Source organism: Phyllostomus hastatus, unplaced genomic scaffold, assembly GCF_019186645.2.
Source record: "Phyllostomus hastatus isolate PE091 unplaced genomic scaffold, TTU_PhHast_1.1 phas_contig_80, whole genome shotgun sequence".
Classification (NCBI taxonomy): domain Eukaryota; kingdom Metazoa; phylum Chordata; class Mammalia; order Chiroptera; family Phyllostomidae; genus Phyllostomus; species Phyllostomus hastatus.
The window spans coordinates 17927829-17952228 of record NW_025333960.1 but is presented as its reverse complement, the minus strand read 5'-3'; the positions used below and the strand labels follow the sequence as shown (position 1 = coordinate 17952228).

At 33.9% G+C, this 24400-nt stretch overlaps 1 protein-coding gene across 2 annotated transcripts in view; it reads left to right on the top strand.

The window, feature by feature from the left end:
• ROCK1 (Rho associated coiled-coil containing protein kinase 1) overlaps nt 1-24400 on the top strand; it is a 153772-nt gene that overhangs the window by 47308 nt on the left and 82064 nt on the right. For both annotated transcript variants that reach the window (XM_045849708.1, XM_045849707.1), the window contains exons 3-9: nt 2812-2912; nt 3665-3802; nt 6323-6498; nt 7302-7386; nt 8537-8681; nt 9035-9173; nt 11989-12080. In XM_045849708.1, coding sequence (XP_045705664.1) covers nt 2812-2912; nt 3665-3802; nt 6323-6498; nt 7302-7386; nt 8537-8681; nt 9035-9173; nt 11989-12080 — 876 coding nt within the window. The remainder of the gene's footprint in view (nt 1-2811; nt 2913-3664; nt 3803-6322; nt 6499-7301; nt 7387-8536; nt 8682-9034; nt 9174-11988; nt 12081-24400) is intronic.

The following is a 24400-nucleotide window of genomic DNA, read 5'->3' as shown; positions in this document are numbered from 1 at the left end:
AATTGAGGCCACTGGGAGCAGCTTCAAGTCAATTAAAAAACAAGACAAACAATTTTGATTAATTTGCCCTGACTCTTGTTTATTTGAGAAGTCAATACTGACTTTAAAGTGACTAAAGAATTATCCTAATGTATAGTTTTCATGCAACAAGTACAGGCAAGAATATTTTTAAAGAAATTGAGAAAACAATACAACTTGAAGTGGAGTGTGCTAAGATGTGTTACAAGTAATGGTAATTAAAAATATGTATGGTGCAGAAAAAGCCTTAGTTGGACAGACTAACAAAGCTTGTGAAAACAATGTGTTTAAAGCCTATGGTTATTTATTGTATATACATCAGCAGGAACTTGATGGAAAATATTTGAATCTATCATGTGATACTGAATTACAGTGTCAGTAGTAAACATTATTCATTCTCATGGACTTCATCATCATCTCTAAAATTTTGTCAGAAATTGAAGCTGAACATCCCAATTATCTTAGCATACAGAAGTATGAAGACTTAGTGGTGATAATTTTTATTGTTGTTTTTTTTTTAAGTTAAGGACTGCTGTGGACTAAATTGTCCCTTGCCCCAATTTCTGTGCTGAAGTCCTAACCCCAGTATGACTGTATTTGGAGATAGGGCCGATAAGGAGCAAATTAAAATTATATGAAGTCATAAGCATAGGGCTCTGATAAGATAGAATTAGTGTCTTTAACCTGTGTGCACACAAGAAAGAAGTATGTGAGCACACAGAAAGATACCAGCTGCCCAACAAACCAAGAAGAGAGGTCCTATCAGAAACCAAAAGGGCTGATCCCCTGCCCTTGAACTTCGAGCCTCTAGAACTGTGAGAAAATTAATGTCTATTATTTAAGCCACACAGCCCATGGTGTTTTGTATGGTAGTATGAGCAGACTAAGACAAGAACCAAAACAAAGTTTTTTCTGAAAGAGAGGAACCACTCTCAGCTGTCATTGAGTTTTTATTGAACACTGATTGACTTTGGAAATAAGTTTTTGCTCCAGACTTGATAATGTTCTCAGTAAATTCAACTTAAAGTTTAAAGGCAAAATCACAATATTATGTAAAACTTAAATGTAATAGTCATTTTGACAACTAATATTGTTTGAATAACTAGTAATACCAAGCTGCTTTATAAAACACTTCCTATGCTGTCAGAAATTAAAACAGGAAGCAAAATCTCCATTCCCATATAAATTTGCAGCAGATATATTTTCTGAGATCAAAGTGTGGAATTTATAGTCTATTTATGGCTCTAAACCTCATATAACCAGAGCTAGGGATCCTTTCTCATCCTTACAGGCTATTACATAATACATCATTCTGTGTTTCTTTTATGTGTTTTACATATTGAGATGCTTTAAACTTTATTGTGAAAAATATTTCTGATGGTTAAATAGTAATTTTATAACTACTGGCCTATAGGTAAAGTTCTAGCCCCTTAACCAGTTTGGGTCTCTCCAGCCTTTCCTGCTAATCCTTACCACAAACTTGATACTCTAGCAACACGTAACTTGTATACAGTTCCTGAATGCCTTGCTTGTATTGCCTATCTGCCTGGAGTATTTTCTCTTTTCTTCTCCCCAACCTGTCTAACTGCTGCTCTTCATATTAGACTCATTTCAGGAGTCATCATCTCCAGAAAGCCTCTTTTAGCCACCTCCTTCTCAGGCAGGGTTGGGTTAGGTGTCTTCTTTACATACTCAACAAATTGTTCTTATCTCCCTTATTGTTTGCAGTGTTTTGTGGGTTTTTTTTTAATTGCTTTTCCTGTTTCATTTGCTAGAGTTTGAATTCTTTAAGAGTAAGAACTATGTTTTAGAATTAGATTTACATATCTACAGTGATTACTGTAGAGCCTGTATGGTAGACACGAATGTTTGTGTAGTAAATTAATTATCATCTACATCATCCTGCTGCATGTTGCAGTCAATACGTAGCCTAAAATGAAATGTACTTATGTTATCTTTGTGTGAAAATTTGCTCTGTGTTACATGTATTTATTGGTCATTATGAACACAAACACTTGGGTTGAAATGTGAGTTTAATAAGAAAAACAGTATTATATGCAGCTTTTATTGGGAAGTGGAACTTAAGTTTAATAACTGTTCTGTATTTTGTACAACTCTGAAATGTGAAGCTTTTCCATGTAAACTCTTGCCAATGTTGACTGATGTGGATTAAAATAGCCGTATTTTAATCTATGACCAAATTAGGAATTAAAATATCTATCCAGTGGGGATTTGTAAATTATTATAGTTTGTAGCATGACAGGTTTATATAAATAATTGCAGTGATTCCCACTGTTTTAAATTAAAATCTCAATTCAAATAGAGAAATGTAATGATACAAGTATGTGATTCTTTAGTATGTTTGCCTTTGATATCTTAAATTACTTTTTATCTTTTTTAAAGGATCATCAAAACTGACTTGATAAAAAGAAAATTTTATTAGTCTAAAATGTCTACTCATGGTCCCTCACTTCAGATTTGATGTGTACTTAAAATACCAGTAGCTAATAAACTAAATGTTCTTAGTGTGTGTTTATATTATATTTGCTTTCTAAAACATTCCTTCAGATTTTAATGAAAACATTTTAATAAAGTGAAGTCATTCCAGAATTTATTTAAAACAATTCTTTGTACGTTGAACCTTTCACTATTTGGTAACTTTATATTTCACTGTATATTAAATAATTCTCAAATGAATTTCTTTGTTTCATTGCATTTCTCAAGAACATAAATGTAAAATAAGTAGTGTTATAATGCTTTAGTGACTTAAAATGAACTTTTCTTTTCATGCAGATAAAGACACAATAAATAAAATTAGAGATTTACGAATGAAAGCTGAAGATTATGAAGTAGTGAAGGTGATTGGTAGAGGTGCATTTGGAGAAGTTCAATTGGTAGGTTCTTTTAATGAGGTTAAAAAACAATAACTTTAATAATGAAAATTCACTTGTATTTTTAACATGTTATTTAGGAAAATATCATTTTTATAAAATTTTTGCTTTAAATTGCTCTAGAATCAGGGGTGTCCAGCCCACAGCCCACAGCCCACAGCCCACAGCCCACAGGCCATACAGCCCAGGATGGCTGTGAGTGCGGCCCAACACTAAATCATAAATTTACTTAAAACATTCTGATATTTTTTTATGATTATGTGTCTCAGTGTATGTAATGTGTGGCCCAAAACAACTCTTCTTCCAGTGTGGCCCAGAGATGCCAAAAGGTTGGACACCCCCTGCTAAATATTCTGCCTAAGGATATGAAAGCTTAGGGTCAAACTCTGTAATGTAAAATATTTTCCTCATATGTTCATGGGTACAGAAAAGGTTTCAGATATTATGAGACACCTTTATTCTTAATATTAGACTTAAGTTTTATAAATAGGAGGCAGCATGCATATCAGGGTGGAGAAGGGAAGAGTGTACTGTAGTATAGGAAATAAAGATGTTTTTTCTAACATCTTTGCTTCTGCTGATTAAAGCTTTGATATTTAATTGGGATAAATCAGTAGAGGAGAAGGAAAAATAGCTTAAAACAATAATGTTAAATTTAACAAGTTGTTTAATTAACAAATGGTTTTAGGAAACTGTGAGCTTTAAATTTAAATGTTAATGCAAAAGTTTGTTGTTTCCCATTTTCAATTTTAAAGGTAAGGCATAAATCCACCAGGAAGGTATATGCTATGAAGCTTCTCAGCAAATTTGAAATGATTAAGAGATCTGATTCTGCTTTTTTCTGGGAAGAAAGGGACATCATGGCTTTTGCTAACAGTCCTTGGGTTGTTCAGGTATGATATTTCTTTTGTTTCATTTTTTCTATACTAGTTTGTAACTAAACATATCTGAGAAACTTAGTTTGTTTTTCAGAAGAGTAATAGAGAATTCATTGACAATTAAAGAATTGTCTGCTATACCATTATTTTTAAAATCATAAAAAGTTTAGTTTTATTGACTTGTCTCCAGGAGGAAAGGCCAAAGCAAAATAATTATGTTTCTGTAGAATTTAAATATTAGAAATTTTACATATTATTATTTTATTTGAGAGAAGTCATATTTTTATACTCTAAGATACTGTGTTTAGTATTGAAATTTAAGCTTATTTTCCAAATATGAGGTCTTATTTTATTTATTTAACTCTCTGTTCATCTATTTGTCCTTCTCATTTTGTGGAGAGGAAGGAATAGGAAGAATGAGGGGGAAAATAAATTAAGCTAGGCCTCCAAGTAATACTGTTTTAGCTTTAGGCTTTTTTGTAGAAAGAATAATGAGTAGTTAGGTGTATGTCCTAGTCTTGACTGCCCCAGCCCTATCTATGAAGCTGTGGCCAACTTATTTACATCTGGGCCTCGATTTCCTTGCTTAAAAATGTGAAAGTTGGCTTTGATTGGTTATTTTAAACTGTGGAGATAACTCAGGTGAAGTCATAAAGGACAGGCAAGAATTTTGGGTGGGTTATAATTCTGGGTTTTCTGTTTCTACCTCAAGTAGAGCAGCAGGTCATTGTTTTTTATCTGTCTTACATATTGAGATCCTTGTGTAAGATTTCATAAGGGGGAAGTAAAGTTTCTGGTTTTAAAAAAGAAAAACTATTGGGCTAGACCATTTCTAAATTCCTAACATGTATTTTTTGATTGATTGATTGATTGATTGATTGATTGATATATAATGAAGCATATCGTAACTTAGCATACTAGTACTTGGGATAAAAAGGATATGGAAAATGTTTAAGATTTACATAATGAAACTTTTATACTTGATTGTCTGCTCTGTTTTTATTAGCTGTCTATATCATGGTTTCCTGGGCTTGGTTTTATGTGACATTTTAGGCAAGATAATCCTTTGTTTTTGCGGGCTGTTCTGTGCATTTTAGGATTTTTTATCAGCATCCTGGTTTCTACCCAGGTAATGCCAGTAGTAGCCTCTCCCGCCCCACTCCCACATATTAGTTCTAATAACCAAAAATGTGTTCTGATAGTATTGATTGTCCCCTTGGGTTGGGGAATAGGGAGAGACAATTATAATCTCTGGTTTGGAACCACTGATAGAAAAAAAGCCCAGTGTTCTGTAGAGAGTTAAGACATGATATAAGTGTTACTTTTTGGGTTAAATTTATAATTTATACTCAAAGCTTTACTTTTCTTGATACATTATCTAAATAAGCTGCCACCCATATGAACAATGTTTCTTTAACTATGGTGCCCAGTTGTATATCTGGGATAGCCATGACACACCATTTAGTTTCTTAGCTTTCCCAAAATATATTTTTAATTAAAATAATTAAACCTGTAAAGTCATTAAACACTTGAAAAAGGAAACTTAAAAAGAAAGATTCTTAAAACGTAAGTGTCTAGGTAAATTAGGTATATTTTCTCTAAGGTTTATTAATTTTATTTGTATTCTAATCTCTGTTTACTTAAAATTTTTTTTTTTTTTTTTTGTAAAATTGCTCTCTCTCTCTCTCTCTTTTTTTTTTTTCACTTCACCCCTGGTCACATAACAAATATATTTATGCCTGGTGTTCTTGCCAATTTCATCCCTATCAATGGATTTTACTCTTCCTGCTTTGACTCTAGCTGCTGCCCTCTTCTTGTTTCTTTGTCAGTTATTAGTGCTCCTCCTATTGACTATCATTTATTGAGCATCTATTTTACTAAGTGCTTTCTATATTCGCTAATTTTTTAAAACAACTCTGAAAGGCAGGTAATACCTATTAGGTACACCCCCAATTTATAGATTAATTTATGCTTTATTTACTAGACATTTATTAAGCATTTGCTGATTGCCAGACATCCACTTGATGACTGAGCAGCAGGTGTAAAAGTCAGACAAGATATAGTCCCTTACATTCTTCTAAGAGAGATTATAGTGACGGAGACTCGGGGAGGTTAAGTAAATTGCCCAGTCATACAGTTAATAAGAGACAATTGAGAATGTAGCCCAGTTTATCAGACTTCTTGAGAATTGCGGTGTTGATACAAATTAAAATAGTAAACCCCACTAAAGCACAAGTTAAAATAGAGCCAAAGTATTTCTTTGTTTACGAGACTTGTATGAAACTATTATAATTTTTAATTCTCAGTATAAAACTTAAATTAAGATAGAAACATATAGAGAAAAAGTCATCTAAATCCTTGGAAATTGTTAACAGTTCCTTTGCATATGCAAGGGACTTTGTGATGTTTATGTTTGTGTTTGTTTTTATTGTTTGTGCAATTTGACTATTTTAATTAAACCTTTCATTACTATTTTTGCCAACTTTTAAATGAAATAATTTTGCCTGATCTTAATTATTTTTTATATTTGTATAGCTTTTTTATGCATTCCAAGATGATCGTTATCTCTACATGGTGATGGAATACATGCCTGGTGGAGATCTTGTAAACTTAATGAGCAACTATGATGTGCCTGAAAAATGGGCACGATTCTATACTGCAGAAGTAGTTCTTGCATTGGACGCAATCCATTCCATGGGTTTTATTCATAGGTAAAGATAAAAATGCTTTAAATTTTCTCATTGGTTGATGAGAGAAGCTGAAAATACTTAAATGTTATTCAATTATCATTTCCCACTCTAAATTCACCTCTTCTCCTTTTATATGACATGGGTGGTATTTCAGAACTTAAAACTTTGAAATTTGTAGTTTTAACGTTTCAGCTTAATGTTAATGTACGTGTGCTTTTTACTATCCCTTAAAATCTGATTGTGTAGCTTTTATTTGGTGTTCTGTAAAGCAAAAATTGTAAGCTGGTTTTCTGAGGTATGTGCCAGAATGTTAGTTTTCATTTTTTACTATACAAATTAATTTGCTTTTAATTAGTGAACATATCATATTGTTAGAATAATAATTTTATTTGTTCTGCAAACAGTACTTGAATCCACTGTGCAGTTGCTATGCTGAGTTCCAAGGATACAAAAGTGACTCAGACCCTGCCTGGAAATATTTATGCACTTATGTTGAGAAGTGTGTTTGTTTCAATTACTTTTTATTTCTAAGTGTTAGATTTTTTATGATTATTCTCTCTCATATGATTTGACACCCCCTTCCACCCACCCAGAAGAAACACACTCTACTTAAAAGAAAGGGGAATATTATTTGTCGTCTTCTGAGGCATTAACATATAAAGAATTTTCCCTGATGAAGTTAAATGTCTACATGTGAATAGAGAGCACACACAAGTCATAAGTTCCTTATATACATTGAGTGAGGAAATAGCCTAAAATAAGTGCTTCATATAATTTTATCAGTGTCCAATCTATTTCAGAAATACTCTCTTTTTCCCCCTCAGAGATGTGAAGCCTGATAACATGCTGCTGGATAAAGCTGGACATTTGAAGTTAGCTGATTTTGGTACTTGTATGAAGATGAATAAGGTTAAATAATTACATTTTAATAGATTTTTTTGCCAGTTCAAGACATACGCTTTTTTGAAAATGTCATAAAAATTCACTAATCATAGCTGGACTTGTACAGAATTGATATGACTTGTCTCATTTGTTGAAATAGATGTTACTGTTTCAATGTTGTATTAGTAACTTGTGATTTCTCCTCTCTAGGGTAAGTGTAGATTGCTAGATTTACTAAATCTTTTATAATAAATGTAATATACTACTGGTAACTAGAAATGGAAATAGTCCCTAAAGACTAGTGTCAAAGTTAAAATTAGAATTTCATAACTATTAGATTTCAATAATGTGTATATTTTTAGTTAGCCTTCTAGTAAATATCTTACTATTTAGTGAATCAATCGTAAAATATACCCATTCTCACTGTTTATATTATCAATAATGTATATAGCTGAAGTAGCAAGTATGCTGCTTTTTCAGTTGAAACAGTTTATATTCTTTGAAAATTATCACAGAACAATATTCAGGAAGTTGTATTTATTGTTTTAAAAGGAAATTACTGGTTAGAAGGAAACACTACTTTGCTGTATAATGTTTTTGTGAACATTATAATTTTATTGCATTAATACCAGCTAAAATAAATAATAGTTATGTATAATTTTTTGATGATTAAAATATATATTAGATAGATATTCAGTGTGCTTACCACCATCATGCCCTTTTCCCATGCTTCCCCCAATGTATTTGTATAGTTGACTCTTAACGTGTGTTCTTCAGTTTCAAGCATTGTTGAATTAAATGGCTATTTTAGTAAAGATAATGAAATCAGCATTTCTATATTAATATTATCAAATGTTTCATCCTATGAGCCCCTCAATCTTACTGCATTAGTTGCTGTTAAGATGAGAACATTATATTAGCCCAGCTGGGTATAATAAATGTTGGCAGTGTGTCTAGTATTATTACAAGATGATAATCACTTGTGTATACACATATATTTGAATATACTCTGTGTATAATATGTATATATGTTTAGCTATTTGTTCATTTTTGTTAACTTTGCATTACATTTTGATATAGTTTTATAGCTCAAAGATTTAGAGTTCTACAGATTATGTCATTTTAAATAATTGAGACTTTGTATCCTAATCCAAATTTGACCTGCATTTCTTTTTAGGAAGGTATGGTACGATGTGATACAGCAGTTGGGACACCTGATTATATTTCCCCTGAAGTATTAAAATCTCAAGGTGGTGATGGTTATTATGGACGAGAATGTGACTGGTGGTCAGTTGGCGTATTTTTATATGAAATGCTTGTAGGTGAGTAAAGAGAATTCTGTGTACTTCTAAAATAATTGTTTATTCCCAAACTTACAGCTTAGTTTCTTTTATTAAAATAAGATATTAGAAAGTATTGATTTTGTGTATAGGAAACAAATTAATCCAAACCCCTGCTTTGTGTGTTTTTAAAAGCTATTTGGAAGATTAAAGCAACTTTTTAATGTGTATTTCTTTTTACATATTAAGCGTGCGTTTTTAGTGTGTGTGTGTGTTACTAAGATTACTAAGTATAAACTTAGTAATCTTTAAACAGGTAACACTGACTCTTCCTTTGAAACTGATTTTTTTTAATGTATCTTATTGTGCTTTTGTTTTTCTTGTCACTTTTTCAGGTGATACACCTTTTTATGCAGATTCTCTGGTTGGAACTTACAGTAAGATTATGAACCATAAAAATTCACTTACCTTCCCTGATGATAATGACATATCAAAAGAAGCAAAAAATCTTATTTGTGCCTTCCTTACTGATAGGTAAATAATCTTAACATTGAATTTACTTAAATTTATCTTAAAGAAATTCTCATTTTGCTGCTCAGTTTTTGAGTGCCTGTGTTTACAGTATTGAAATAAAGATGTTGCCATTCTCAAACTCATTCATTACAGTGAAACCTAATATAATCTTATGATTTTCTGCATGCCTTTTTTGGATCTCATTTTACTTGCTTTACCTAAGAAACTGAGATACAATATATCTTTTCTGACAGACTGGATGATTCTTTTTATTTTGTTGTTAAGCATTTAACTTTTTTAAAAAAGATTTTATTTATTTATTTTTAGAGAGGGGAGGGAGGGAGAGAGAGAGAGAAATATCAATGTGCAGTTGCTGGGGGGCATGGCCTGCAACTCAGGCATGTGCCCTGACTGGGAATCGAACCTGCGATGCTTTGGTTCACAGCCCATGCTCAATCCACTGATCAACACCAGCCAGGGCTAATATTTAACTTGATGTAGTATAAAATGATGGTATATATTATTGAGTCTGAGATTTTTTTCTACCATGTTTATATCTCTGAAATTTTACAAGCAATGGCGTGTGTTAAGTTCATTGGGAAAAATTTTTTCCTAATGGTAGAACAGTGATGATGCATCTTCCAATTGAAGTCATTTAAGATAACACTGTATTGTATAATTGAAATTTGCTGAAAAAGCAGAACTTAATTAAGTTCTCATACAAACAAAAAAGGGTATGTGAGGTGATGGATGTATTAATTAACTCACTGGGGAAATCCTATCACAATGTGTACATGTATCAGATCTTCATGCTGTACACTTTAAATATCTTAAAATTTTATCAATATACCTCAGTAGAGGTGGAAAATTGATTTAATTATGTATGGTATATATTTGTTGAAATTAAGTAAATAGTGCAAAGATATAAAAAAGATATTTCTTACCTCCTTCTAGAGATAATCATTATATAAATGTACATGTGTGCATGTGTTTTAGAAATTAAAGTAGCATATTATGCATACCCCTGTGGTTTAATTTTTTAATTTAAACATCAGCCAAATGACTTAGAACTAAGATTTCACTTAACATTATGATTGTATATAGTTCATTTAAATACTAGGGAGGCCTAGTATTTTTAAATTTGTTTTGATTTCAGATTTACACTAATTATTTAAATTATCCTTCTTAAGTATGTACCTTAGAACCTGCAATTGATAGTTTTTCACATTTTTACATGTTAATGTGTTATGTAGATATAGGTGCTGTGCCATGTTAGGTGCTAGGAATATAGAAATGAATGAGATACACACCTGCTGTTCTCTACTACCTCATAGTCCTTTGGGGGAAAAGACAAGCAAAGGAGACACTTATTGTATAGGGAGATATATACTCCAAAGTAAGTAGTGTGTGCCCTAGAATCATGGGTAGGTTCCCCTATCTGGTCTGGGAGAGTCATTGAAAACTTTTTATATCTTTTTTATTGAATTTATTGGGGTGACATTGGTTAATGAAATTATATAGGTTTCAGGTACATAATTCCATCATATGTATATTGTATACAATACATCATATCTATATTGTATTGTGCATTCTTCACCCCAAGTCTTTTTCCATCACCATTTATCCCTTCTATACCCTCTTCTAACTCCCCTACCCCCCTTTTCCCCTGGTAATCACCATACCGTTGTCTGTGTCTTTGTTTTTTTTCTTGCTTAATCCCTCAACTTTTCACCCAGCCCCACAACTCCCCATTCCCTCTGTCAGCTCTCAGTCTGTTCTCTATTTACGAGCCCATTTCTCTTTTGTTTGGTAGTTTATTTTGTTCATTAAATTCAACATATGAGTGAAATCATATGGTACTGGTCTTTTTCTGTCTTATTTCACTTAACATAATATTCTTCAGGCTGTTATAAAGAGTAAGATTTCTTTTTTACATCCGAGTAGTAGTCAATTAAATATGGTAAATGTACCACAACTTTTTTATCCACTCATGTACTGATAGACTCTAGGGCTGCTTCCAAATCTTGGCTATTGTAAATAACACTGCAGTGACATAGAGGTGCATATATTCTTTCAAATTAGTGTTTCAGATTTCTTCGGATGTATTCCCAGAAGTGGAGCCACTGGGTCATGAGTCAGTTCTGTAGTGAATAGTTCTTTGAAAAGTATCACATATCTAAAGCAATTTAGCTTTTAACTCTTGAAAAAAAATTGGAATTTGGGTTTTCTTGTTGCTGATAAGCACTCTACTGGAGAACAGAAGTTACTGAGTTCCTCTCTCTAAATCAGCTAAAGGCACATCTTTAAATGTATTCACTCAAGAGGCCAGGAACCAGTAACTTGTCCCAATAAAAAACTTCAGTTTTGTAGTAATGTCAAGAATTAGTTATTGGTTTTTGATTGGTCAGAAATATTTAATAGATTATAAAATGGAAATTTTTAATTTAAAATGCTTTTCTGACTTTTTATTAGCTTCTGATGTGAAGTAAAGTTGTTGGTTGCAAAAAAATGTATAACTTCCACTATTTTAAAAACCTGAGAAAATTCACTGTTTTATTCATTATGCTTATGAACCAGGATGAGTGATTCATCTGGATTAATAGCAACAGAAAGTCATGGAGTATCAACAAATCTGTGTGTTCTTATATACTTTTTCTTTAAAAATTCCTAAATATTCTTAGCCTTTAACTTATTTTTTTTGAGCTGAAAATTATGCTGACAATGAATATACACCTATGTTTATTCTGTACAGATTTAACATTGTGCCCACAAAGAAATGTGAACAGATTATAATAATATTTTAAGTGATTAATAACTTTTCTCCTTCTCTATTCAGAGAGGTAAGATTAGGGCGAAATGGTGTAGAAGAAATCAAACGACATCTCTTCTTCAAAAATGATCAGTGGGCTTGGGAAACACTTCGAGACAGTAAGTTATTTTTTTCTTGCATATTAAGAGAGAATATTTGAAAGTAGTGGTGGTAGTCTGTTCAAACTCCCTTGCTAATATATGTGTGTGTGTGATGAAAATCTAAGGTACATGGGTATTGTCCTAACTTAGAGAGAGAATATTTGATAATATTGTGAAAATTATACTGCTACTTCTCTTATGTCTCTCAAGATAGATGAAATTTTATACACGTTATTGAATGGAGTTCATCAGTTATAATTTGATATTTGATTTTAGTTGCTCTTTGTTTTCTGTTGGTTTCTTTTCCTTTTTTTAATTGACTATGCTATTACAGTTGTCCCAATTTTTCCCCCTTTGTCCCCCTCTATCCAACAACCCCTATACCCTCCAGTTATCCCCCTCCTTTGTTCATGTCCATGGGTCATGCATATAATTTCTTTGGCAACTCCATTTCCTATACTTGCTCTTAATGTGTCCCTGCCTCTTCTGTAACTAACAATTTGTACTTTGTAATCCCTTCAATTTTTTTATCCGGCTATCCCCACACCCACCTCTGGTCACCATCCCAGTCTTCTCCATAACTATGAATTCATTTCTGTTCTGCTTGTTTGCTTAGTATGTTTTTTAGATTCAGTTGATAGTGATACATTTATTGCCATTTTAATATTCATAGTTTTGATCTTCCTCTTTTTCTTAAATAAGTCCCTTCAATATTTTATATAATAATGGCTTGGTGATGATGACCTCTTTTAGCTTTACCTTGTCTGGGAAGCACTTTATCTACCCTTAGATTCTAAATGATAGCGTTGCTGGATAGAGTAATCTAATCTAGATTGTAGGTCCTTGTTTTTCATCACATTGAATACTTTTTGCCAGTCCCTACTAGCCTGCATAGTTTCTTTTGAGAAATCAGCTGACAGTCTTAAGGGAACTCCTTTATAGGTAACCACCTGCTTTTTCTCTTGCTGCTTTTAAGATTCTATCTTTATCTTTAACCTTTGTCATTTTAAATATGTGTCATGGTGTGGTCCCCAAACAAGAACCCATCTTGTTTGGGATTCTCTGAGCTCCCTGGACTTGTTTGCCTAATCCTTCACCACTGGCACCCCTATGATGTGAATGTTGGAACATTTTGGAAATTGTCCCAGAGGTTCCTTACACTGTCCTCAATTTTTTGCTGTACTGATTGGTTAGCTTTTTGTTCCTTAATTCCAAATCATTTATTTGATTCTTCACTTCATCCACTCCACTGTTGATTCCCTGTAAAATGTTCTTTATTTCAACTAGCATATCCTTCATTTCTGCCTGGGTCTTTTTATCCTGTTGAAGTACCCACAGAGTTCCTTGATCATCCTTGTAACTAGTGTTTTGAACTCTGCATCTGATAGATTGCTTATCTCCAGTTTGGTTAGTTCTTTTTCTGAAATTTTGTTCTGTTCTTTCATTTGGGCCATATATCTTTGTCTCCTCATTTTGGCAGCCTCCCTGTGTTTGTTTCTATGTATTAGGTAGAGCTGCTTTGACTCAGTGTCTTGGTAGTGTGGCTTAATGTAGTTGTCCTGTAGGGTCCAGTGGTACCACCTTCCCTATCACCCAAGCTGGGTAATTGAGGTGTGCCCTCTGTGTGAGTTGAGTACTCCCTCCTCTTGTAGATGAGTCTTGATTGTTATAAGCAGGTCAATGTGAAGGATTTACCCAGTTTGGATAGCTGGTAAGACTGGCTGTGTCCCCTGGCCAACAACCACCTGACTTTGGCTTGTGGAGGTGACTGGAAGATGCTCCAGTGTGGTCTGTAACTGTCCTCTGCGTGCACAGGCTCTGGGGTTCCCTGGGTGGTGCAGTCCAAGGTCAGCCTCTATCTTTCTTCTGTCTGTGGCCCCTTGGCTAAGCTTAAGCCATCTGCAGATGTCTGCTGCTGGTGCTGGGTCTTGGGGTGCTCAGATAGAGGTACAGGAACTGGGCTTAGCTATTGCTTGTATGAGCAGACTTAGGAAGGTCTAAAGCCTGTGTCTAGCCCAGCCCTTCATATGGAAAAACCATTTCACCAACTTGTGTGGGCCTGTAAGTTGGATGGGGCAGAATGCTAGGTAATTGTCAGGGCAGGACCTAACCTTGTGAGCCAAGTTGATGGAGATTCAGATATGGTTCCTCTGCACTGTGGCTCTGTATGGGGGAGAGCTCAGAAAAGGTACAGTGGCTGCAGTCTGCAGTTCTGCCTGGGAGGAAACTGTACCCCCAGCTTTTGTGTGATGCCAGATACGTTAGTTCCTCCCTGTATGCCATGGGGGCCCTTCAAGGTGCTGCCCTAGAGCTGGGGTCCCGGAAGAAGTGAGTCTGAGTAAGTCTGTATAAGGTGCAAGGTCCATTAAGAGGAGAGGACTGAGAATCCCACAGTTTATTCCACCAACTCAGCCCCCACAGGTTTTTACAGACAGAAGTTAAGGGGATTTATCTCCTGGCACTGGAACCCTGGGTTGGGTAGTCTGGTGTGGGGCTGGGATCCCTCGCTCCCTAGACATCCCTTCGTATTATATCCACCAACATGGGTTTGGGACCAGATGGTTCCGGTTCTCTGCCCCTCCATTCCCCCCCTGCCCACCTGGATGAATGTGGTTTCTTTAATTCCTTAGTTGTCAGACTTCCATACAGCTTGATTTTTCTGATGATTCTGAGTAATACATGTTTTGCAATTTAACTGTGGTTGTATGACGAGGCTAGCTGCATTTACCTATGCCTCCATGAATTGCTTTTTGTTTTTTTTCAGACATATCTCATTATGGAAGAGTCAATAAATAAGAGTTAATTAAAATGTATTCTTTGTGAAAATACAAGTTATTCTTTCATTTTTACTAAAATCTAAAATAAAGGATCCTATAATAAAATTTGTATAAGGATACAAATTTGTATAAGGAATATTAATTTGTATAAGGATATAGGAAATTGTGATACACTTGATTTCCCTCAAGCTTAAAGTTTGCATTTCATAAATAAAAATATGTAGTGTGCAAGAAGTTAATTTTCATCTAGTTTAGAACATTTCCCTATTTCAAAACAAAGTTAAAATTATAAGATTTACAGGAAACCTTGTTTAACATAGCTCAGTCAAAGTTATAATGGCACCAAAGTTACATCATCTATGTGGATTGGAGAGGCCAAGAATTACTTTTCCCCTATCAAAGTCTCAGGAACTTTCTTCCCTTTTGATTAGCAAAGAAAGGATAGTGTTTACCAGTCCCTCATTTCCTGCAATAGCAATAGTAAGGAACAGTAATAATGGAAATGAACTCAGCTGTGTGATTTTAGGAACAGTTACAAATTAGGTATTTGTCTTAAGGACTGCCTGTCTAGTTGAGACTTTTCAGAAGAGCAAAATCTTGTTAATTTTGAAGAAGTCGATCATGTAGGTTTGCCAAAATTAGCCAAGTATTCTGGTTATCAAATATTGTAAAAGAAATGTTATATTATCTTTAAATAATATGTATGCTTATAGTGAGCTATAAAATTGAGAAGGGAAAAGGGGAAATAAATTCTTGTGGAAGTTAAGAAATTATACTACTATACAGAATGACATTGAGTAACCTGCTATCTGGAGAAGCTACAGGAGCAACTTGACCTTGAGGGCATTTATTAATAGTCCTACTCTAGGAAGTAAGTAACTTCTTCCTCCTCATAAGTAAATGTGACATGGTCATTGCCCTCATACTGCATGAGAAACTTGCAAGACAGAGAGATAAGTAGAGTAAGGTGATAATGGTTGCATTGAAAAGCTTTGTGTTTTTATTAAAGTTATGTTCTTAGTAAAGTTTAAGAAGGCTAAAAACATACAAATATGTTTTATAAATCCAAAGAAAATTAAAGGGGATTGGAGAAGTACAAGTATCTATTGTATTGATTTAAATTCTTTTTCAGAGTTAAACAATTTGCATAAATAGCTAGAATAACCACACAATAAATAACTCTAAAAGGTAAAGAGGATTTTTTTTTAATTGAAGAGCTGATAATTAATTGTGAGGGAGCTAACCTAGTCAATAACTACTGAACATCTACTATATTCTGAGCACTATTTCATTTCAGGCACTAGGAAAACAACAGTGATCAGACTAACAAATGTTCTTTACCTTTTGGAGCTCATAGTCTAGTGGAATTGGGACATCCATATCAATGGCATTTTATGATAATTGTTATACCTCCTTAATATAACTGTTTATGGTTATGAAAAAATAAAACAGGTAGCCCTGGCTGATGTGGGTTAGTGTATTGTGTGCCGGCCTGTGAACCAAAGGGTAACTGGTTTGATTCCTACTCAGGGCACACGCCTGGGTTGCGGGCCAGGTCTCCATTAGGGGGTGCACAAGAGGCAACCGAACACTGATGTTTCTGTCCCTCTCTCCCTCCTTTCTCCTCTCTCTAAAAAAAATAATTAAAAATTTTTAAATAAAAAGGCTGGTAAAGTGAATTACTTTATTGATTTAACTCAAAACAACTTTATATTTAAAGAATTTCTATATTTAAGTAATTAGTATCATCTCTGTATTTTTAAAGCTCTATATTATCTATGGTTTTGCTGTCATACACTTAGATTTAACATACGTACAAACATTTTAATATCTTTTCCTAATCCTAATAGCTCCTATTTTGTGGTTATAGTATAGGGGGAAAAAAAGAAAAATTAAAGTTTGTGGAACTTATTGTTCTCTTCTTCCCTTCCCTCTTCCTACCCCTTCTTCACTTCCCACCCTTAAAATACCAAGAATACTTTTATTCTGGAGTGACCTTTCTGACCAGCTAAGTTTTTAAAAACTATATAACAGTTTTAATTTAACTGTTTGTTTGTTTGTTTGTTTGTTTTGCAAAATTGCTTATCTTTTGCAAATAATAGTTCTTTTGGTAATTTTACCACTTAAATGTCTTCAAATAAGAAGGCAATCTTTACCATCTGTTCCTGGATGGTGTGAGAGCAGGGTAAAAAATAGCTTGATTTTTGGCAGAATTTCTTTGAGCTTTCTGATTTTGTACACTCTTAATTTAGAGGCACAAGTATTAAGTTTATAAAATTACTTTTTCCATTCATTTAAGATGGAATTAAAGAAATGATAGGAGTAGGATTAAAAATAGAAGACAGAAAAAATTCAAAATCTTGGCTACAGGTCACACTTATAGTGAATGACAGTATCAGGATTCAAATCTAAATCTGTTTGACTGAAAAGCCTTTGATCTTCTGGAATACCATGTGCCACTTCAACATTTCCACTATTCAATATCATACAGACTAGAAATGTAGGTAAATCAATACTTGTTGGCTATTAAATTTGGGAAAAAGAAAATGATAACGTTTAAGTACTGCAGCAAATATTAAAGGGCTTGCTTTAAGAAGAGGAGGAGGAGGAGGAGGGGAAAAGGGGTAGAAGAGGAAAAAACAAACAGGAAAACAGTCTAACAATAAAATGGCACTACATACATATCTATCAATAATCACCTTAAATATAAATGGCTTAAATGATCTGACCAGAGGCATAGGATAGTTGAATGGATAAAAAAAATAAGGCCCATATATATTGTACCTCCAAGAGACCCATCTCAGATTAAAAGATACTCAGAGAAAAAAAGTAAAAGGATGGAAAAAGATATTTCATGCAAATGGAAAATTAAAAAAAAAAAAGCTGGGATACCAATACTTATATCCAACAAAATAGACTTTAAAACCAAGACTATAGTAAGAGACAAAGGACTCTACATAATTATAAAGGGAACAATCTAACAAAAGGATATAACCCTAATAAACATGTATGCACCAACATAGGAGCACCTGAAGATGTGAAGCAAATGTTGATGGACAAAAAGTGAGAGATCGGCAGAAATACAGTCATAGTTGGGAATTTTAACACTCCACTGACTTCAGTGGATAGGTATTCCAGGCAGAAAATCAGCTAGGAGACAGCAGCCTTAAATGACACACTAGATTAAGTGTATTTAATTGATATTTTCAGAGCATTTCACCCCAAAACACCAGAATATACATACTTATCAAATGCATTTGGAATGTTTTCTAGGATAGACCCCCTATTAGGACAAGTTTCAACAAATTTGAGAAGATTGAAAACATATCAAGCATCTCCTCTTATCACAATGCTATGAAACTAGAAATCAATCAAAAGAACAACGCTGGAAAACACGCAAAGATATGGCAGCTAAATAACATGTTATTAAACAATGAATGGGTCAACAATAAGATCAAGGAAGAAATCAAAAGATACCTTGATTTCTTTCAAATTCTTATTCCAAATCTGTGAGGCACTGGGAAAGCAATCCTAAGGTGGAAATTCATAGCAGTACAGGCCTGTCTCAAAAAAAAAAAAAAAAAGAAAAGAAAAACAAGAAAAAACTCAAATAGACAATCTAACTTCACACTTAAAAGAACTTGAAAAGGAACAACAAACTCCAAAGTGAGTAGAAGGAATGAAATAACAGATTAGAGCAGAAATAAATAAAATAGAGTTTTAAAAAATGACAACAAAAGATCAATGAATCCAAGAGCTTGTTCTTTGAAAACATAAACAAGATGGGCAAACCTTTAAACAGACTCATCAAGAAAAAAAAAAAAGAAAGGACCCAAATAAAATCAGAAATGAAAGAGGAGTAACAACTGACATCAAGGAAAGGATTGTAAGAATATATTTTGAACAATTATATGCCAACAGACTGGACAACCTGGATAAAATGCACAAATTCCTGGAAATATACAATCTTCCAAAACTAAATCAGAAAGAATCAGAGAATCTGAATAGATAATGAAACTGAAGCAGTAATCACAAAATTGCCAACAAACAAAAGCCCTGAACCAGATGGTTTCACAGGTGAATTTTACCAGACATTCCAAGAACTAACACCTTTCCTTCTCAGAACAATTTCACGAAATTCAAGGCAAAGTAAGGCCCCAAACTCATTTTATGAGGCTAGCATTATCCTAATTCCAAAACCAGATAAAGACACTACAAAGAAAGAAAATTATAGGCCAATACTCTAATGAACATAGACACTAAAATCCTCAACAAACTATAAGCAAACTGAATACAGCAATGCATCAGAAAGATGGTACACCTTGATCAAGTGGGATTTATTCTGGAAATTCCAGGATGGTACAGCATTCACAAATCAATAAATGTGATACACCACAAACAAAAAATGAAGGATAAAAACTACATGATCATATCAATACATACAGAAGAAAGCTTTTGATAAAATCCAGCACCCATTTATGATCAAAACCCTCAGCAAAGTGAGAATAGAGGGAACATTCCTAAACATAATAAAGGCCATATATGACCAGCATCATACTCAACTGGCAAAACTACAAGCATTCCCTTTAAGATCAGGAACAAGACAGGAATGTTGGCTTTCATCTCTCTTATTCAACATAGTACTGGACATCCTAGCCACAGTAGTAAGACAAGAAGAAGAAATAAAAGGCATCCAATTTGGAAAAGAAGAAGTAAAACTGTCATTATTTGTAGATGACAGGATTCTGTACATAGAGAACCACAAAAATTCCACCAAGAAACTACTAAAACTGATAAATGAATTCAGTGAAGTAGCAATATACAAAATTAATATTCAGAAATCAGTTGCCCTTTTATTTTTTATTTCTTTAAAGATTTTATTTATTAATTTTAGAGAGAGGGGAAGCGAAGGAGAAAGAGAGGGAGAGAAACATCAATGTGTGGTTGCCTCTTGCTCACCCCTGACTGGGGACCTGGCCCGCAACCCAGGCCGGTGCCCTGAATGGGAATCAAACCAGAGAGCCTTTGGTTCCCAGGCTGGCACTCAGTCCATTGAGCCACACCCAACTAGGGTTACACATTTATATGCCAATAATGAACTAACAGAAAGGGAAATTAAGAAAACAATCCCATTCATAATTATTGAAAAAAGAAAGAAATACCTAGGAATAAACCTAACCAAGGATGTAAAAGACCTGTACTCAGAAAATTATAAGACACTGGAGAAAGAAAATGAAGGAGATACAAATAAGTGGAAGCACATACCATGTTCATGGATAGAAGAATTAACAATGTTAAAAAGTCCATAGTACCCAAAGCAACGTATAGATTCAATGTAATTCCTGTCAAGATTCTAGGACCATAGTTCACAGAACTAGAACAAATATTTCAAAAATGTATATGGGACCATGAAAGGCCACACATAGCAACAGCAATCCTGAGAAAGAAGAACAAAGTTGGAGGAATCACTCTACCTAATATCAAACTGTACTACAGGGCCATAGTAGTCAAAACAGCCTAGTAGTGGCATAAATACAGACATATAGATCAGTGGAACAGAATAAAGAGCCCAGAAATAAACCCACACCTTTATAGTCAATTAATATTGGACAAAGGAAGCAAACACATACAATGAGCTACAGATAGTCTATTCAATAAATGATGTTGGAAAAATTGGACAGATACATGCATAAAAATGAAACTAGACCACCTTCTTAAACTACACACAAGAATAAATTCAAAATAGATCAAAGATTTAAATGTTACACCCAAAATCATAAAAATCCTAGAAGAAAACATAGCAGAATCTCGGATGTTGCTCATAGAAATTTTTTATCAGCTATATCTCCCCAGGGAATGGAGACAAGAGAAAAAAATAAACAAATGGGACTTCATCAAACTAAAATGTTTTTGCACAACAGTGGAAATCATCACAAAATAAAAAGACAACTACAAAATTGGAGAACATGTTCATTGATACATCTGATAAAGGGTTAATATCCAAAATTTACAAAGAACTTCCAAAACTAAACACCAAAAAAATTCCAACCAGTGAAAAAATGGGCAAAGGACTTGAATAAACACTTCTCCAAAGACAACATCCAGGTGACCAGTGGACATTTGGAGAGAAAGATTCTCAGTGTCACTAATCATCAAGAGAAATACAAATTAAATTAATACAAATAAAATTTAATACAAATTAAAACCACAATGAGTTACCATCTCACACCTGTCAGAATGACTATCATCACTAAATCAACAAGTGCTAACGATGTGGAGAAAGAGGAACCCTAGTGCACTGTTGGTGAGAATGTAGACTGGTATAGCCACTGTGGAAAGCAGTATGGAGATACCTCGAAAAGTTGAACGTGGATCTGCCTTTTGATCCAGCTGTCCCACTTCTGGGAATATATCCAAAGGAACCCAAAACACTAATCAGAAAGAACGTAAGCACCCCTATGTTCATTACAGAGTTATTTACAATAGCTAAGATATGGAAGCAGGCACAAGTATCCTTCAATAGATGAGTGGGTAAAACAACTATGGGACATTTACACAATGGAATTCTACTTGGCTAAAATTAGAAGAAAATTTTACCCTTTCCAACAGTGTGGATGGACCTGGAGAACATTATACTTTATGCAATAAGCCAGTCAAATACTGTATGATTTCACTCATATGTGGAATATAATGAACAAACTGAACTAACAAGCAAAACAGAGACAGACTCATAGATGGAGAACAGGTGACAGCTAGTGGAGGGGGAGGTTAGGTTGTAGGGGGATTGAGGAAAAAGGACTAATGGACTTGGGCAACAGTGCTCGGGGGAGGGGGGTATAAGGGGACTAAATAGTAATGGAAAAATATATAATAAAGATTAAATTTAAAGAAGAAAATGATATTTATTGCACACATTTTTAATAATACCATGTTAAATGTAATATATGCTAACTTGCAAAACACTTTCCATTCACAACCTCATTTGAGATAAGATATTGCCATTCCTTAATACACCTATAGCTGGTGAGAAATACATGACATGGTAATGTGGTAACTATCATCTCATGAAGTAAGTTTTCAGTTTAGTTAAAAACAAAATTTATTGTCTAAAAGCACATATACTCTCTATTCTTGGTTCTGTAGATTTAGTCTAACATCCTTTTAGAATTACACTCTCATGAGAGAGATTATTAGTGTAGGCTTTATGGATAAAGAATTTAGAGTCTGGCAAGTGTCAGGTGCTTAGGAGTTTATACTTTCTCAGCATTACCTTGGACTCTTTTAAAAAATAAACTTTTAGAAAAAGTACTTCCTTTTATTGTGATAAAGTATATATAACATAAAACTTACCATTTTGACCATATTTTTGGTGTATAGCTCAGTGGCACTAATCACCTTTACCTTTTTTAGCAACCCTCACCACCATCTATTTCCAGAACTTTATTTCACCCCAAACTAAATCTCTATACACATTAAACAATAACTCTCCATTCTTTTCTAACTCTAGCCCCCCACCCATAGCCACTATTCTACTTTCTGTCTCTATGAATTTGACTATGGTTATTCAAATAAGTGGAAACATACAATATTTATCTTTTTGGGATTGACTTATTTCACTTAGTTTGTCTTCAAGATTTATCCATGTTATATCATGTATCAGAATTCATTTCATATCTGAATATTGCATTGTGTGTATGTACCCCATTTTTTTCCATTCATTTAGTAGTAAATACTTAGAGTGCATGTACCTTTTAGCTATTGTGAATAATGCTTCTTTGAACATTAGTGTACTGATATATGTCATAGTTATTGTTTACCGTTCTTTTGAGTTAATTTTTGTATATGGTGTAAGGATATCATTCCTGGCCTCTACCCACTAAATGCTAGTAGCAGCATGCCTCTCTCAGAACAACCACCAAAAAATGTACCGAGACATTACCAAATGAGAACCAGGATGCAAAGTTGTTTTAAAATTGAGAGCCATTCTTTCAAAGTAAGATTTATACCAAGGCCATAATTGACTTAAGTACTTCACTAGGGGAGACAACTGTTTTTTTTTCTTCCTCAATTTACAAATTAGAGTTATTATTATGAAGCTAGAATAGTCTAGTCTGGCAGTTCTGTTGTTCATTAAGGAAAGGGAATGGTAATAAGGTGTCTTCTCATTCATTGTTAGTAGTATTACAGTTTCTTTGAGTTAAATATGTTGCTTCATTCAGATAGTCATCAAGTAGTTCATTGTGTCCCAGACACGAAACAATAGTTATTTCTGGCCTGGAATATCCAGATGATTCAATAGAAAAATGATTCCTATATATAAAAGATTAAAATAATGAAACCAGGTCAGTTAAGAAACATGAGATGATTGTATTTAGAGTAATTATTCAATATTATAACCATAATATTTCAGTGATGTTTATTATACCCCTGTATCTTTTAATTAAAAAGTCATTTTTCCTAAAATTTGTTTTCCTACTTCATTATTTTATTATTTATTTTATTACAGTTGTCCCAGTTTTTTCCCTTCTCCCTACCCATCCCACCCCTGTCACCCGCAGTCAGTCCTCTCTCTGTTGTCCATGTCCATGAGTCAGTCATACATATTCTTTGACTAATCCCTTCTCTGTTTTTCCCCTATCCCACCTCTCCCTCCTCCACTCCTGCAGCTATCAGTCTGCCATGTTTCCATGTCTCAATTCGTTTTTTCTCGTTATTTGTTCATTAGATTCCAGTTATAAGTAAGGTTACATGCTATTTGTCTTTTGCTGACTGGCTTATTTAATTTAGCATAATAATCTCCATTTCCATCCATGCTATCCCAAAAGGTAGTACTTCCTTCTTTCCTTCTGCTGCTTAGTATTCCACTGTGTAAATGTACCACAATTTTTTTAATCCATTCATGTACTGATGGCATTTAGACTGTTACCAACACTTGGCTGTGTGAACATAGGAGTGCATACATTCTTTTGAAATGGTGTTTCAGGATTGTTAGGGTATATTCAGTAGTGGAATTGCTGGGTCATAAAGCAGTTCCATTTTCAATTTTTGGAGGAAATTTCATACTATTTTCCACAGTGTCTGCACCAGTCTGCATTCTCCACACTCCCACTAATAGACCACTAGAATTCGCTTTTCTTCACATCCTTGTCAGCACTTGTTGTTTGCTGATTTATTAATGATAGCCACTTTGACTGGTGTGAAGTGATATCTCATTGTGGTTTTAATTTGTTAATCAGCTTAACAATAACCCACAACCTTCGGACCAACTGCGGTTTTAATTTGTATCTCTCTGATGGCTAGTGGTGTTAGCATTTTTTTCCATGTGTTTATGGGTCATCTATATGTCTTCCTTGAAGAAGTGTCTGTTCGGGTCCTTTGCCCATTTTTTTAAAAATATATTTTATTGATTATGCTATTACAGTTGTCCCATTTTCCCCCCTTCACTCCCCTCCACCCTGTATACCCTCTCCCACCCATATCCCCCCTTTAGTCATGTCCATGTGTCATACTTGTAAGTTCTTTAGCTTCTACATTTCCCATACTATTCTTACCCTCCCCCTA